Source organism: Citrus sinensis, chromosome 4, assembly GCF_022201045.2.
Source record: "Citrus sinensis cultivar Valencia sweet orange chromosome 4, DVS_A1.0, whole genome shotgun sequence".
Classification (NCBI taxonomy): domain Eukaryota; kingdom Viridiplantae; phylum Streptophyta; class Magnoliopsida; order Sapindales; family Rutaceae; genus Citrus; species Citrus sinensis.
Window position 1 is genome coordinate 21,756,614 of NC_068559.1, and position 18,385 is coordinate 21,774,998.

Here is an 18,385-nt window from a genome sequence, read left to right on the forward strand (position 1 = left end):
AATTATTAAAAAAATAAAAACTTACAAATATAAAATAAACACTCATTATAATAATGATTACCTTATAAATTTTCTGATATCATTTCTAAATTGAATAATGATAGTTTTGGGTTTATAAAAAGCATGTGATGATATATATGAAGTTTTATTAAGGATAAAACTTATTCTCAGATAGAAAAAATAAAAGGAATTCAAGAACCATACCTTTTTCTAATGAGCAAAATAATTAAGTGTTGGATCATGTCAATGGTTGGAAAGAAATCACAATTAGAAATCTTCCGCTAATCACAGTTTAAATGCCCTATTTATTTAATGAGTTTTCAATGTTCTTATTTGATTTTGATGAAGAAGAGAATAAGATAAAGATTCTCTCGCCACACACTTTTTCTGCGTTATTTTTCTTTTCCTGGAACTTATTGCCAAAGTGGGAAGCTTAACTTCCAAACTACAAAGCAGTTACCAAGAACGGGTTGGGTTAGGTCGGCCCATCATGGGCGACCCACCCATTTAACATCTCTCACTCGCTCATATGATGAAACGACGTTGAAGTAGCAAAACAATGAATAAAGAAGTAATGAACAACCACATATCTTAAATCATATAGGCAGATATACCATGTGACCATGAACATATCTAAGGACCCATCCGGGGAGCCAAAAACATATCTCAATTGCTAACTTAGGCAAGAGATGTCTCAATTGCAATCGTATGCAAGAGAATTTTAATATATGTTTATTGTATCTCATATTTAATTTATTTTAATATTCAAGCATACTAAATCTCTTCGATATGTCAAAATTGCGCAATCTTTTTATGTATTCACAATTATAATATACCACATGTATTATACAATTAGTTGACCACTGAATCACATAAAAGGAAAAAAAAAATTAAATCTTCTTATCACACTCATGTTCATCAATCCAGAATAATCGCTTTCCTAATCAAGTTTTATAGACCGAATCATGTTAAGGTTATAGATAACATGATAAAGTAGCAAACATTAATTTAGATCTAAAAAATATAGTTGATAGTTATAAGGATACCAAGGTCCACTTATAGAAAGTCGTGTAGAACTTACACAATGAGGAAGAAGAGATATTCTTTCATTTTCTATTTTGGTCACCAAGCACGCGTGGTATGATACACACGTTACAATGAATCTTCTATTTTAGGGGGTATGTCTCATTAATTCAATTCACTGTACAGATTTTAGTCCAGTAGCACTTCTACTACGTCTGACTTGAATTCTTAAAATGAACACTCTCATTTAGCGCCAAAAAAAGATCTCATATTTGGCTGCTATCAGGTCTCTATGATGGTGGGTACATCATAATTAATTTACGAGAAATATTGTTTAAGACCTTATCTTGATTCTAATTAAGACAATAAAATTTGTATAATAACCTCTTTTATTTGGCTCTTAAATAGACATATTGTTTCATTATTCTACTTGTCTCATCTCAGCTTGCTCCTAGAGCAACTGAGGCGACTGCTCGTGTAAGAAAGTTGGTCATGATCTGATCAACGGTTACACTCCGAAGAGGTGGGTGTTCAGATTCTATAGTTCTATCACTATCAAGAAGCTTCCATTCAGAAACTTTCTTTGTAATAGTAATATGGTTTGACTCTTTAAAAGGATAAGAAACGTTGTTATCAGAAGAATATATTTCGAACCAATCAAAAAACAATATATGAACTTTATGAAGATTCACAAATTCATAATAAGTTTGTTGGACTTCTTTTCTTTGGTTTAAAAAATGTTTGAAAAACCAAAGTCTTTTTTCTTTGTTTAAATCAGAATAAAAATCATCATGCAGAAAAGTTTTATCTAATTCAAATTCTTTTTCAATGACATTAATAATATTTTCTGTAACAGCAGAAAACGTAGCAGATGTTGGAGGAGAAGGTTCCTTCTCTTCCTGACTTTGTACATGTTGATTACTAGTGTAGATCGGATGAGGAACACTAGTGGTGTAATCAACTGATCGAATGGAGGTACTAGGTATATCTGAAGTAGAAAACCTAGGTTGACTTTTTATCGACTGAAAAGGGAGATTTATAACAGAGGGTACTTTTGTAAATTTCCTTTCCAATGAAGGAATGCTTGAGCACGATGCTCTATCAGAAAATCTGGATGAGGTAGATCTCCTGAATGACAGTTTGACCTTACCATCGGAATACTGAGTCACATTTTGCAACTCTGTATTGGGCTCAAGTTGTTTCGGAATCGCTGGTGGAGCGGCTCCTTCAAGGATCCATTCCTCTGGAAGATTTACATCCTTCCATTGGATTGGTTTAGGAATGACCGTGTTTGCTTTGGACAAATCAGTCTGCAAGAGAAGGGTCTCATCTCTTTTCGACTGGTACTTATGCTGTGTGCTAAATGCAGAAATCATAGCTTTGTAAGAAATTTTAAAAATTAATGCAACTGGGATGGATCCCTTAATCATATGATAATTATGGGTTTTGATTTGTAAAATCATGCTTTTTAAAATATTTTTGTCTTTAAGAGAAATTGTTATATTTGGATAACAATCAAAAGATATGGGACCTTTACATAGACTAGATTCGATACTACTTAGTAAAGAATCATCAAAAGAGATTAATCGCCCATCTCTAAGGACGGCAAGGATAGAAGTATCCAAGCCTTCTTTGGTCAAAGGTTTTATTCCTACTTGGATTAAACCAATGTGAATATATTTGAAATTCTTTTCTTTTAATTTCTTTAAAGATTTTTCCGAAAACAAATAAATTGTTTCAAAAGGCTCTGAAAGAGTTATATCACGTTCTTCAGTCTTTATAATATAATCATGCTTTAGAAGATCAAGCATTTTTGTTTTGTAAATCTTTTCTTTGGAAATTTTTGGAAGTTCCCAACAATCAATTGCTTTATCAAAGTTCTCAATAACGAATTCTTCTGAACTCACAACATGCTTTGACTCACTAGTCTTCCCGGAAGAAGAGCTAGAAAAGGACGATGTTCTACAGATTGGAGGATCCATGGTCAAGACCTTATGGTCAATTTTTGGTTTGGTCAATATAGCTACATGTATGGATTTACAGCCCTCAGCGGAATCCTTATCCTAAAACGGGACTTACAACCAGTAAAAATTCACCACAAAACAAAACTTCAAAATAAAACACAAGATCTTTAAACACGAAACTCTAAACAATAAAACACTTTCCTCTCCCTGGCTCTGATACCAGAAGAAAATAGGATCGAAGGATGGATGTGTTATCGTAAAAACTCTTTATTGTTTACTTTTGATAAAATAATTGGATCGTGGTTGGTTTATTTTAAATAAGTTTTACCGAGTTTGGTTATGGAGTTCTTTGGATCATACAGTGATCAAACAAATTTGAACGAGGTTGGTCAAATTTTTAATAACTAATTGGTACGTGGCGTTGTTAAACCAGATCGATGCTACACAAAGTGAAGATTTCTGATATGGCACGATTTATGACATATAGCTTTTTGTCAGAATCCGATTTTGTTGGAATAGGTGAAATTGATGGAACAGTAATGGTTGACTTCTGGATTTGGTTTTCTATCCTAGTCAACTGCTTTCCGATTGTATTTAAGTTAGTATTACAGAAATTATTATGTTGGATAATACTACTTAAATTTACTTCAGAATCATTTGGTTTTGGAATTTTGTAAGGTGAAGCTCGAATTTGGACAGGAGGTTCACCGTGATCAACGGTTACACTCCGAAGAGGTGGGTGTTCAGATTCTATAGTTCTATCACTATCAAGAAGCTTCCATTCAGAAACTTTCTTTGTAATAGTAATAGGGTTTGACTCTTTAAAAGGATAAGAGACGTTGTTATCAGAAGAATATATTTCGAACCAATCAAAAAACAATATATGAACTTTATGAAGATTCACAAATTCATAATAAGTTTGTTGGACTTCTTTTCTTTGGTTTAAAAAATGTTTGAAAAACCAAAGTCTTTTTTCTTTGTTTAAATCAGAATAAAAATCATTATGCAGAAAAGTTTTATCTAATTCAAATTCTTTTTCAATGACATTAATAATATTTTCTGTAACAGCAGAAAACGTAGCAGATGTTGGAGGAGAAGGTTCCTTCTCTTCCTGACTTTGTACATGTTGATTACTAGTGTAGATCGGATGAGGAACACTAGTGGTGTAATCAACTGATCGAATGGAGGTACTAGGTATATCTGAAGTAGAAAACCTAGGTTGACTTTTTATCGACTGAAAAGGGAGATTTATAACAGAGGGTACTTTTGTAAATTTCCTTTCCAATGAAGGAATGCTTGAGCACGATGCTCTATCAGAAAATCTGGATGAGGTAGATCTCCTGAATGACAGTTTGACCTTACCATCGGAATACTGAGTCACATTTTGCAACTCTGTATTGGGCTCAAGTTGTTTCGGAATCGCTGGTGGAGCGGCTCCTTCAAGGATCCATTCCTCTGGAAGATTTACATCCTTCCATTGGATTGGTTTAGGAATGACCGTGTTTGCTTTGGACAAATCAGTCTGCAAGAGAAGGGTCTCATCTCTTTTCGACTGGTACTTATGCTGTGTGCTAAATGCAGAAATCATAGCTTTGTAAGAAATTTTAAAAATTAATGCAACTGGGATGGATCCCTTAATCATATGATAATTATGGGTTTTGATTTGTAAAATCATGCTTTTTAAAATATTTTTGTCTTTAAGAGAAATTGTTATATTTGGATAATAATCAAAAGATATGGGACCTTTACATAGACTAGATTCGATACTACTTAGTAAAGAATCATCAAAAGAGATTAATCGTCCATCTCTAAGGACAGCAAGGATAGAAGTATCCAAGCCTTCTTTGGTCAAAGGTTTTATTCCTACTTGGATTAAACCAATGTGAATATATTTGAAATTCTTTTCTTTTAATTTCTTTAAAGATTTTTCCGAAAACAAATAAATTGTTTCAAAAGGCTCTGAAAGAGTTATATCACGTTCTTCAATCTTTATAATATAATCATGCTTTAGAAGATCAATCATTTTTGTTTTGTAAATCTTTTCTTTGGAAATTTTTGGAAGTTCCCAACAATCAATTGCTATCAAAGTTCTCAATAACGAATTCTTCTTAACTCACAACATGCTTTGACTCACTAGTCTTCCCGGAAGAAGAGCTATAATATATATATATATATATATATATATATATATATATATGTTTTGTGTTTGAATTTTGTTTTCGCTTTATTTGTTAGGGACTAGCAATAAGCTGGTTGGGGGGTGTGTTGAGTGTTAGAAAATGTATATTTATAAAGGAGAAAATTGTCATTTTACGTTTCAAGCCTTACTAACAACCCTTACTTTTATGTATTTAAGCTTCTTGTAATTTAATTATGTGTATTTTATTTTAATTAAGTATTTTATATATTTTAGGGGCATCATAGTCATTTCACAATGAACGAGAGATCATACGAAAAAACGAACATCACTTTTGAACTCAGGACGGTCGTAAACCTTAGGAGGAGCATAAAAGAAAAAATGGCATTGTTCACATTTACGGTACTGTTCACATGTACGGTACTGTCTACGTTACTGTTCACGACACTGTTCACATAGACGGATCGATGATGTGGCATTGACCGATGATGTGGCATTGACCGATGATGTGGCATTGACTGATGAGCTGTCACGATCATGTTGGACCAAAATTCTTATGCATTGTTGATCGATGACGTGGCAGCATATCAGTGGATTAAAAATCTGGTGTACGGTACATCCATTACACAGGATTATTTTCAACCAAACCACGTCACTGTTTAACCCGGGTCAAACCGTGCTATTGTTCACATGCGTGGTCAAACCGCGTACTGTTGACTGATGACGTGGCGCAATCCTGAGCGTCCAAACTGTTTTTAATTCGATGGCTACGATTTACTCAATGTATCTATAAAAAGGGGGCCTTCCCCGCCTAATTTGATAGCTCTGAATCTATTTTTGGGCTCCATTTTCTGTAATTCCTTCTCCATCTTGTATTTTCTATATATTTTAATAAATTCTCATTTTACCCCTAGTTCAATTATGATACGGATCCAGATACCCAAGTACGTCAATTTAATAAATTTCTATTTAATTTATTCTCGGTATATAAAATCCAATTTTAGGATAATCTAAAGTCACTTTCACCACAAATCCAACCACCCATTTAGAAAATTAATTCTACACACAATTAAAATCCACCTCCTCGTGGGATCGACACTCGTCACCATTGATTTATTCTACAATAGATTCGTGCACTTGCGAGTTCAATAAAATTTACACAACACCTTCATCCCATCCAATCTATCTGGTTTGCTGTAACATCTTCTTCTTCAAAGCTCTCAAAGGTGGCAACTTTGATGATCTCATTACTGCAACATCTGTTGACTTTGTCTGCTACAATAAAATCTACAACAGTTAGGAAATTGCAATCTTCTGCCTCATCATGATTCTTCATAGCCTCTAATACATTTAATGTGACTTGTTGGTCATTCACCCTCATTGTTAGCTCTCCTTTTTGCACATCTATCAGAGTCTTCTCGGTGCTAGGAAAGGTCTTCCAAGTATAATGGGTACCTCTTTATCAGCCTCAAAGTCTAATACAATGAAATTTGTCAACCTTCACTAGTACATCCTCAATCTTTCCTTCAGGATATACATGAGATATGTTAGCTAATTGTAGAGTGACCGTTGTTGACTTGCATTCTCCTACTCCCAACTACTTAAATACAGATAATGGCATCAGATTAATACTGACTCCCAAATCACAGAGTGCTCTGCCATTGTACCTAGTTCCAATGGAACATGGTATTGTGAAGCTTATTTGATTCTTCAGTTTTTGAGGGATCTTACTTTGGAGCATGTGACTGTTTTCCTGTGTTAAAGCAACAATTTTAAATTCTCCCAACCTTCTTTTTCTTGCCAAGATGTCTTTTAGAAATTTCACATAATTAGGCATTTGCTCCAATGCTTCCACAAAAGGTATATTGATGTGTAATTGTTTCAGCACTTCCAAGAATTTACTAAACTGCTTGTTTTGTTTTTATTTCTGGAATCTCTGTGGGAAAAGAGGTGGATGCCTAAATTACTGGGCAGCCTCAGGAGGTACCAATCTCTACTCATTTGATTTATTGTAAGTTGTTACCACTGGTGTTGCAACTTCTTCTTCAGTATTTATTGGTTGATTCCCTTCCATAGTTGCTGTAGCTTGACCACTAACATCAGTATCTTGATGGCTGGGTTACTGTAACATGCTCTCATCTTGAGGTGGTTCTTGTGAGGAGTTAAGTTCCAACATTTTTTTAGTCACATCGACAAGGATATCAACATTCTTTCCAGATCTTAAGTTGATTACTTTACAGTGTTCATTTCTCTCTCTTCTTGGATCTTCTGTGTTGCTGAGTAAGCTTCCCTGAGATCTGTTACTCATTGCTGTGGCAAGCTGTCCAATTTAGTTTTTCAAGTTTCTTAGAGATACAGCTTGACTTTGTACGATTGCTTCATTCTTCGCAATGTATTCCTTAATCAGTGTTTCTAATTAAGTAAGTGGATCATGACTAGTATGTTTTTTCCTTTGATTTTGCTGATAAAAACCAAGTGGTTGAGTATTTCTATTTTGTCCACTCAGTGCTGGAGTATTTTGACTCTGATTGCTCCATAAGAAATTTGGGTGTTGCTTCCATCCAAGGTTGTAAGTATTTAAGTACGGGTTGTTTTGAGGTTGTCGGTTGAAATTACCCACATAGTTTACTGATGTTGGATTTCCAGGACAGTTGTCAAATACATGTTCGTCACCACAATACACGCAAGACAGTTTAGCAACTTGCTTTACTGTTGCTGGAGCAGAAGTCATGGCTTTCACCATGTTAGTCAACGAGGTTACTTGTGCTGATAATACCTTAATTGCATGTATATTATGTACCCTTGTTGCTCCTCTTGTTGCCGTCTGTCTAGTTGATGGCCACTGATAATTATTGTTGGCAATTCTCTCCAAAATTTCATAAGCTTCAGTGTAAGATTTAAACATCAACCATCAATCTCGTACTTAGATTCAATGCATTGTAGAAGGTTTCCAACTGTATGCAACAAGGAATGCCATGATGAGGACACCTTTTGAGCAACTCTTTAAATATCTCTCAAACTTCATACAAACTTTCATCTTCAAGTTGATGAAAAGAAGTGATCTCATTCCGTAATTTTGCATTCTTGGTTGGTGGAAAATATTTCATTAAGAATTTATCAGTCAAGTCATTCCATGTAGTAATGGAATCAGATGGTAATGAATTCAACCATGCTCTAGCTCGATCTCTTAAGGAATAAGGAAAAAGTCTTAGTCTTAAAGCATCTTGTATAGCTCCAGTAATTTTAAAAGCACCACTTACTTTCAAAAATAACTTAAGATGGAGATAAGGATCTTCATATGACAGTCCATTAAATTGGCCCACTGTTTGCAGCATTTGAAACATCACTGATTTAAGTTCAAAATTAGCGGCTTCCACTTCAGGTCTAACTATTCTAAGATGTACAACTTGAGGAGTTAACACAGTATAATTTCTGATAGCCCTATCTCTGTCATCTGACATGTAAATGATATTGTTGTTGCCTGGTTGTCTCTGATTAATGTGCTCATTTTGTCCCTCTTGAACATTGACAGGTTGTAATGGCCCGTGAGGATCCAAGTTTCCCACATCCTGCAGATTATCCATGTCTGAACAGTTTTTAAATTTATTTGTTCTCTTCGCAGTCTCCTTATAGTCCTTTCAATCTCAAGATCAAATTGAAATACAACATATCTGTCTTTGCACATGCAAGTGTTGATCTGTCAATAAATAGAACAAATTAGATCAAGTTGGCACTATCAAGATTTACTTCACACTTCGAAAATAAACAATCAGTTCCCGCCAACGGCGCCAAAAATGTGTTTGGTTAATTTTTACTCAATTGCTATTGATGCCAATGTGCAAGTGTACACAACAAGTAATAAAGTGATGAATATTCTAGATCGTCTCCACAGGGACTGATGTTACTAGAAATACTACAACAATCACAATAGTGCAGTCTACATTTATTTCAAGATAAACCTAGTTAAAGTTGATTACCACCGAAACTGTAAGAAAATAAAAAAAAATAATTGCAGTAATGAAATAAATTAGATAAGTTGCGTAAAAGAATCAAATGAGAATGCAGTAGCTGAATGATCAAACTATCTTCATGGGTTGACTGTTTTTCATCAAATTAACACCAATTGCTACAACAATTCCTACAGCACTGGGCAAAATTATTTTACATCCTCAGCTGTCGCGTGTTGGATTTCTCATACCCTTAAGTACCCTAACAATGACCAGTTGCTATTCTACCTAAGGTATGACAATATGAACATCTACTCTTTCTACCCTACAAGGTGAATTTCTATGTCTAGTTCTTCACAAATCTTAGCTTAAAGTATGACCCTTTTGGGACTCAAGAAAAACTTAATCCAGGAAACTTAAATTCAGATCAAGTATTACTCTAATAATATCCACTAAGACAGGACTTTTTGCGGCTCTATCTTAACTTGAATCATTAAATAATGGTCAACCGAAATAACGATTATAATAATAGCTACTAGAGTAAAATGCTACAACAATCATATAGCAACTCATAAGAACAGTCAAAAATATATTTTGATTGTTTGTCACTCAACTACAATCAAATTTAATTCATACTTTGAAAAAGAAAAACAAACAGCAAACTATTGATCATGAAATACATCGATTCAATTAAAGAGTAAGAAAGGGAACAAGTAAAGAATGAGGACAAATTGAATCCAAGTAATTCTGCTGAATTCTTCACTGGTGCAGACTTGTTTCCTTTGAATTCTGATTCTCCCCTTCTTTTCCTCTCGATCTCTCCAATGTTAATTTTTTCCGCCACTTTTCATGTGATGCGTGCTTTTTTTATATATGAAAACTAGGATAAACAAAAGCATAGAGCACGCATGAGTCAAATTAGGAAACTGCATATCACAATTTTGCATATCACAATTCTGCAGATATCCCACTCTAAGTTTTCTCTATAGTTGTTCTAGGATTACTACAGCAATGGTTGCTCCAGCAACAGCTATAGCACTACACTGCTCCAGATTTTGTTTCACTTCTTTTGTGGCCATATTCTTCCTCCTTTTTGCCAGCATACTGCATCAGTATCCCTTCCATGAATTATAAGCTTCTGGAAACCTACAATTATGCACTTGATTTGAGCATGAATTACTTTAAATCAAGCAAAACTTATTAAGACTAAACTAAAATGAATGTTTATGCAAAATGTAACAAAAATGCAATAAAAACACATCATTTACTCTCTAAGTGATCTTGATTTAAGTCTAGAATTGTCATAATAACTCTCATTTCATAGAGTTATTAGCATATAATATGTAGTGTTCTGAACTTGCTCTAATGTGTGAGCCTCAAAGACAAGCAAATTATCATCATTGGGTAAGAATTTATGAGAACTCGTTGATAGTAATCCCAGTCTGCATACTTGGAGTTTGATTTTTCATATTTTAGTCTGCTAAAGACGCATATATATCTTCTATAGTTATACACATAGAACGGTCTAAGTCTATTGTATAGTTCTCCATTTGCTTCATAAGTTCTTCATGAGATAAATTATCATTAATCTGAAGTAAATTAATAGGTGCAACCGAAGCTCTATCTGTAGTTAATCTGCCTTCCTTATTTTATAATTTTCTAACGGGAAACATCTAGGACAAATAGCATAAAGTTCATATTAGTGATCGTTAATAAATGACTAAACATCAGAAACAATCCAATTTCAGCCAATTTCCATGAAAAAAATTTTTCGAGCTCCTTTTTTAGCGAAATATTTATTAACATATAATGCTCATCCATGAGACTATATATATTCGATCTAAACTTTTATTAAAAAATAACTAAAAATTCCAATTTTATGTTAAAACTAAATAGAAAATTAAATTTTGGATAAAATGGCGTAAGCGACGCTCAAATTGGAGTCTTGGATAACAAGATACTTAGAAAACTGTAATTTGGATTCACTTCCCCACGTGCAAAGGTAGGCATGTTCTATTCACGTGCGCTACAGTACACTACAGTATGCGCTACAGTTTCACTATAGTGCGCTATAGTATCGTGCGCGCCCCTACACGCATAGTCGGAGATTGGGACCCACGCGCTGCCTTTCTTGGCTCCAATGACATTGGTTCCAGCTCCATCCAACTCAATTTTTTGTCCTGAATCCAACGGTGGCCTTGAATTTTCAGTCGGAGGTCAGAATAAGCAGAAATCGTTGAGAAACCCATTCTGGTACAATTCATCATCTTCTCCAAAATTAGGGTTTTCTGAACTTATGTAATCCTTATCCCACCAGATTCTTATTGTGGTTATAACTTTCTTGTTTGAAGTCTGTTTTTAACAAATCACATATCATTGGAAAGCTTTCAAAAAAATCTTTGCAGTGATATATTATACATAATGTCAGGATGCCTAGATTAAAATATATAAGAAAATGAAGTTTCGGGTTTTATGATTTCTTAGGGCTAATGCAACCTAAACCCTAGGCCATTTTTATGTCTTTCAATTCCAAAATTTTTACAGTGATTCTAGTACTCCAGAAAATATAACAGCCATCAAATTCTATATTTCATGAAAAATAATTACATATGAAATTCATGCTTTTTTATGAAATAAACTCAATCATTCGCATGAATCCAACACAATAGATGGCTTTGATACCATTGATGAAAAAAATAAAAGGGATTTAAGAAGCCATACCTTTTTCTAATGAGCAAAATAATTAATTGTTAGATCACGTCAATGGTCGGAAAGAAATCACAATTGAAAATCATCATCTAATCACAATATAAATGCCCTCTTTATTTAATGAGTTGTTCAATGTTGTTATTTAATTTTGATGAAGAAGAAAAAAAGATGAAGATTCTCTCGCCGCACACACTTTTACTACGTTATTAGTTTTTACTGGAAGTTATTGCTAAAGTGGGAAGTTGATATTATATCAACTTTCTTCTTAACTTCCAAACCACACATGGTAATTGCTTTGTAGTTACCAAGTATAGGTCGGGTCGAGTCGGCCCTTCATGGGCGACCTACCCATCCAGCATTCTCAAAATAGGATCTTGGAAAATGATTCTTTTTATGTTTTCAAAGTTGCTTGTAAGATAAGTTTTAAAAAAAAAAGTTGTTTGTAAGATAAGGTATTTTATTTCTTTCTAAACGTGCTCGATAGTAATCCCAAATAATTTTTAAGTGTATGTAAAAAGAAAAGTTTAAAATTACTTGAAGCATGTACAAAATATAAAATTAGATCAAATTTTATTAATATATCACATATTTCTAGTGATATAAGAATATCTTCTTTTTTTTTGTTTTAGCTTGATCCACATTAAGAAAAATAATTTTACTTAATTAACCTTTGTAGTAAACAATAATATCATATAAAATGAAAAAAAAATTATGAATGTCTAAAATGAATACAAAATTCATGGTTAAATAAATTCAATAAAATTTATTCTAATTGTTTTCAATACAATTTTTTTGTTTTTAATTGATGAATGACTTTTTCCCTTGTTTAATCAAATTAAATGAATAAACTATTTTTTATTTAATGAAAGTTAATATTGACTTACAAGTTTTACATTATTTTTTACAAGTATTTGTTTTGTTTGTCATTTTAAAATGTCAGTTTACTACTTTTATATTAATTTACTTATTTTATCTTCTATTTACTAGTATTATGTGTAATTTACAAAATTTATATTTATCACGATATTTATGCCATAATTTTAATCACGGCTTCATAAAATTTAACCTAATGAAAAGAAGTAACACCTACAAAATAATTAATTAAACAAACAAATCAAGTATCAATGCTCATGATTAACTATTAAATAATGAAAATTGTTATTGATTTGATATTTCTAATAAAGAAACACCGTTACAATTACAAATAAACACATCAATCATGTTGATTGATTGCATTCAATTAGAAAAAAAAAACTTAATGTTGGATCTAGTTATAGAAACCAACAAAATCAATGAAAAAATTTGGACTAAATGAGAGGTCCTCTTCTCATTTTCCATCATGGTATTCTCTCTAATATTTTGGCCATTATTTTAACCAACACCAATGAGCTAGCCTTATCCTTTGACTAAGCCATTGTTTCTCTATCAATCCAAAAAAATCTTGCAAATTAACATTCCTGGCCTGGCTTGCAGACAAGTGCCCCGGCAAATTTTGTGATCCTCTCAACTTCTGTTCCTGACTCTGGTTTAATTACATTATCCATTTGGTATTGGATTTGCTTTTTTGGGTCACCAGATGAATTAAAGTAAGCTCCATTCAAGAATACATCTCCCTCCGATCTCCATATCCAACTCTTTCCTTCTTCAGGGCTGCAATTCATTCTCTTGGTCACCTACATGTAAATAGATAATTAGGATTAATTCATTACACGTATGACCTAAATTCTCTTATGATATGAATTTTAGGTCTTTTTTACTTGCATGGCAAAAAAATTGTTTAAGTGAACTCTGAACAATAGAGGATATTGTTCTCTGTAGAAAATACATTACCTCTTTAGTATTCTGGTTATTCGAGGCAAAGAATCTATTACCCTGGCTAAGAATGGTGGGGCCTTGGAGACCACCAATTGCATACATTTCCCATTGATTGTAATCATTATTCACAACATGTGCGAAACCAAATCTAACGCATGGCATTCTCTGAACGAGTCCTTTGTCAAAACGGTTGAATGCTACAGTCACTTGCATCTTTTTATCTTCTGTGAAAGTATCGCTTGCACCTAACAGAATTGCCTATAAAATTATATAGCACACAACAATTTAGAATAATCTTTTCAACAATCAAAAGTTTGAATTTGGATTTGATGCTGACCTGAGCTATCATGATATATTAAAGAGCATGTAGCATACGTCCCGAGTTAAAATTTAATTAAATTATAGTCACCTTATCATGGTTGGACAAATGGCAATTTGAAATAGTGATGGCCGTGGATGCTTGAATGGCATCGATGAGCCCATCATGGGCTTGAGATAATGTAAGATGATCAAGCCAAATATTTGACGAACCAAATATTGAAACAGCATCCCCATCACTTTGACCCCTCTTTCCTACATGATCCACAGAATCCCTAATCATACCACCACTACAAGGAGAAATGTTATGAATATGAATCCCATGAATAATCACATTTTTCACAAACTGTAGCATAATTCCAGCTCCATTGGCAATGTGCACTTTGGCTCCACGCCCATCTATAGTCTTGCTACCCTGGACAATCAATTCTTGTTGCAACTTGATGTTCATATCTTTGGCAAAGATGATCCACAAAGGTTCTTTTTGGATCACTGCATGGCGTAGAGTCCCAACCTTAGGGTTCTCCATATCATTATCAGAAGGATCAGTCACCTCATAAATTTTTCCACCTTTTCCTCCGGTGGCTTTGCTGCCGAAACCAAGTGCACAACCTGCTAGCGCCTGTCGATCTTCTGCCCAGTTCTCTTTACAACGCCAGCATTTGTCAATTGGGTTTGTTGCCTCGCATTGCCCTGATTCTGCATTCAACAAGCCCCGCTTGGCAATAGCTTGCTTTGACAAACTGCAACCCATAAAAAATTTATATCAACTTCGTATCCATATTTATCTAATGTTAAAATATTAATATAATCTGTCACATTTTTGAATTAAAATTAAATGGAACAATTTAGTCTAAAATCTATATTTTGAAACGTGCTAATGCCTATAGGTAAGAGCTTTTAGTATTAGTAGTGTTATTCACGTACTCTTGAACTTTCATGTTTAGGTGGTTGGCAACAGCTACGGGGTTTGGATCATAATATTGCTCGGTGGTCTGCATGGCTTCTTCAGCTCGTCGCCTCCATACCTCGTTGACCTCAGCGATATGAGCTGATAAGCAGGGCATTAAAGTGGCAAAGGAGAAGAGAAAGATTAATCTTAGCCCAGCTAGCTCCATTTTTATTTTCTTTTCAAATGTTTTATTCTAATGTACAAAAGTTCAAGATCTGTAGGATTGAACCTTTTGCTTGTGATTTGATGAGATGTTGATCGTGTGTTTATATACTGGTTTTCAAAAAAAAAATTATGGCTCTAAGTTTTAATTGCTGCGTAGAAAAAGGAGAACCAAGTTCATTTAACAATTGCAATATAAACATAGAAATTTAATTTAATTTATTTTTTTTTAAAAGTATCAAAATTATAAAATTTCATTCAAACACGTGGCTCACATTTAACGTTAATAATGATTCTTACCGATAAGTAGATAAATAAAACAAAAATAAATTCAATTTTCTTTTAAGTCAGCAGTGGCTGAGTCTTTTCGGCACCATGTATGGCGCTCCAAAACAAACTAGGCTCTTTAATATAAGAGCTATATTGTCATAAATATAAACTAAGATGGGTCAAGGTGTCAAAACTTTTACTTTAAGATTCAGTTTTGAGAAAAGACAAACATATGGGTAATGTTGTGCTAATTGATAACTAATAGAGGTAAAAGAATAAAAAATTAAAAACATCTCATTTTCTAAGAAATTTGTGAACTTTGGTATTGTTTTGTTACCGTGTAATGTTGATAGATTAGAATGATATCCAGCTTACTGCTGATACAAATTAGAACATTGATGATAGCTTTAGGAATAAGATCATAGGCCTGAATGGTGGTGTTTATGGCTTCTTCAGCTCGCTGCCACCACACATCATCAAAATCAATGATATTCGCCAAAGGCCGTGAATGGAGGTGGCAAGGGAGAAGAGCAAGATTAGCCTCAACCTGGCAAACTCCATAATCAATTTATTAATTGATTTTACTCGTGTAATTTTTTACTTTCTCTTTCAGTGCATACATATTTGTAGAGTCAATACCTATTTCAGTTTTGCCAGCAAGCTTAACATACAGTGTTGTACCATTGGATTGTAAGTAAGCAATAACAAAATTAATTAAACTGTTTACTTTTTAGAGGCTATTGAATTCGTGTAGAATTTAAGAATTTTTACTAAAACTCATTCCGTTATTTAAATAAATTACTATATATATTTTTTTTTGCTTACATTAGGAAGAATTAATAAGTTAATAGGTGCAGAATATTAAATAACTAAAACTAGTTGTAGAAAAATTTAAGTATTTTATTTATAATGATAAATTAGCTACTATCATTTTACAAGTTCAAACTTGAGTTGAGGAGAGCGAGAGAATTCTAATTCAAATTTCTAAATCCAAATATTGAAAGGAAAAACATTATATATACTTTTGATTTTCTTTCGGAAAATTAGTAATCTTAACTCCTCTTAATGAACATAAGTTTCTAAAAATCAAGAAATTATTTATCCAAAACATAATGGTTTTCCTTATAGCACTAAGAATATACAATATATTCTTTTATTTATTTATATTCTTAAAGAAAACCAAATCAAGTGGGAGTGGAATTGTCATTATTATAAGCTCATATATAGGATTAATTATCAAACTACATAATATAAACTCAAAACTCTTTCTTATAACTTATGTTTGAGAAAAATTGGAAACCAAGAAGTATTTCGATAACTTTGGTGCTCTTTATTCTATAATTTTTTTTTTTAAAAAAAATTTGTTTCTTAGATCATGTCAAGCAAAGTTGCGATAACAATTAATGTGGTCGAGGAAGAGCACCAAAGAATGAGTCAAAAACTAAGAACCTGCAAACACTTATTATAAAACATAATCCTAAACATCTCTTAGGTTTTGAAGTAGCTGCTGAAGTTTTGGCACATTGGCATTATAAGAAAAGAAGAACTAAACAAAGAGATCGTGAGAAATCTACTACATCTTCATCACCATTGTTGTTAAAAAATTGTTAATCATCTTGGTTGAAGAATTTTTAGATTCTGGGACTAATACCAAACCTCGATGAATTGATTATAGATCATAGTCTCTTGGCAAATTTCTTTAATGATTTACTAGAAATTGAGGATTAATTGATGTTATTTTCATTATTAAATTCATTTATACAATTCTCTTAATCCTCTGTAGATTAGAACATGCATGAATATAGTTGTTACTTTTCTTGTTTGGACCTAAAATTTTGTAGATTGAAGTTTGCTCAACTTTTATACACACAGAGTTGCACAATCAATAACATGTTTTATTTATTATTATTTTTTTTATCGATCTGAGTTCTAAACTTAAAATGAATGACAATAAATAATGTCTGAAATTGAGAATTAAAAAAAAAGGTTATATATTCGCATGTTATTATTCCCAAGTTCCTATTCAAGAGGGATTCAATCAGTTTAAGAATCTCAACCTTTTTAATATATAATGAAATTAACTGTACTCATGTTGATGACTCTTAGATTTTTACGGCACTTATACTTGGTTGGAATATAAGTTGTTTCTAATGGGTCATTTTATGATGCCATGATTTTAATATTATATTTAAACATAAATAATGTAAATGAAATATAAGATGTATACTTATATATCAATAATATGTATAAAATAAAAAATATATTAAGTAGATGAAGTATAAAACTTATGAATAGAAAGTAAAATAAGTAAATTAACATAGGATTCTTAAATTGGTGTATCAACGATAAACAAAACAAAAACTTATAAATATAATGTAAACTTATAAGTAAAAAATAAATGTCAAATAAAACATAAATTAAGTAAACGAAGCATAGGACTTATCAATAAGAGGTAAAACATATAAATTAACATAAGAATGATAAATTAGTATATTACTAGAAAACAAAACAAAAACTTATAAATGAAATATAAAACTTGTATATCAATGTTAAGTGTAAAATAAAAAATAAATTATGTAAAGGAAACATAATATTTGTAAATTGGAGGGTAAAGTAAATTGACATAGGAGTGGTAAATTGGTGTATTATTAGTAAATAAAACAAAATATTACAAAAATAATATAAAACTCGTAAATCAACATTAAGTGTAAATATAAAGCATAAATTGTGTAATTGGAATATAAGACTTGTAAATGAAAGATTAAAAAAATAAATTAACATAAAAGTGATAAAATAGTGTATTATTTGTAAACAAAAAAAAATCAAATATAACATAAAGCTTGAAATAAACATTAAGTATAAAATAAAATATAAATTATGTAAATGAAATATAAGACTTGTAAATAAAATGTAAAATAGTAAGTTAATATAAAAGTGGTAAATTGGTGTATTATTAGCAAACAAAACAAAAACTTACAAATATAATATAAAACTTGTAAATTAACAATAAGTGAAAAATAAAACATCAATTAAGTAAATGAAACATAAGACTTATAAATATAAGGTAAAATAAGTAAATTAACATAAG

At 32.2% G+C, this 18,385-nt stretch overlaps 1 protein-coding gene and 1 non-coding gene across 2 annotated transcripts; one reads left to right on the top strand and one right to left on the bottom strand.

The window, feature by feature from the left end:
* Positions 1-8,094: 8,094 nt before the first annotated feature.
* LOC112499140 (small nucleolar RNA R71) lies at positions 8,095-8,202 on the top strand. The gene has a single exon (XR_003066663.1). It is a non-coding gene; the product is annotated as a small nucleolar RNA R71 (small nucleolar RNA).
* A 5,026-nt stretch (positions 8,203-13,228) lies between these two features.
* Positions 13,229-15,031, bottom strand: LOC102624520 (probable pectate lyase 19). Its single transcript, XM_006484610.2, has 4 exons — positions 14,841-15,031; positions 14,005-14,656; positions 13,611-13,853; positions 13,229-13,453 (listed from the first exon to the last, which is right to left on the bottom strand). The coding sequence occupies exons 1-4, from the start codon at positions 15,029-15,031 to the stop codon at positions 13,229-13,231; spliced, it is 1,311 nt and encodes a 436-aa protein (XP_006484673.1).
* Between the last annotated feature and the right edge of the window lie 3,354 nt (positions 15,032-18,385).

Excerpts from the sequence above, each read along its gene's own strand:
- LOC102624520 (XM_006484610.2), bottom strand. The coding sequence starts at position 15,031 with ATGGAGCTAGCTGGGCTAAGATTAATCTTTCTCTTCTCCTTTGCCACT. Across the intron at positions 14,657-14,840 it reads CTAAACATGAAAGTTCAAGA|TTTGTCAAAGCAAGCTATTG; the intron begins GTACGTGAATAA and ends TATGGGTTGCAG. Across the intron at positions 13,454-13,610 it reads ATAACCAGAATACTAAAGAG|GTGACCAAGAGAATGAATTG; the intron begins GTAATGTATTTT and ends ATTTACATGTAG.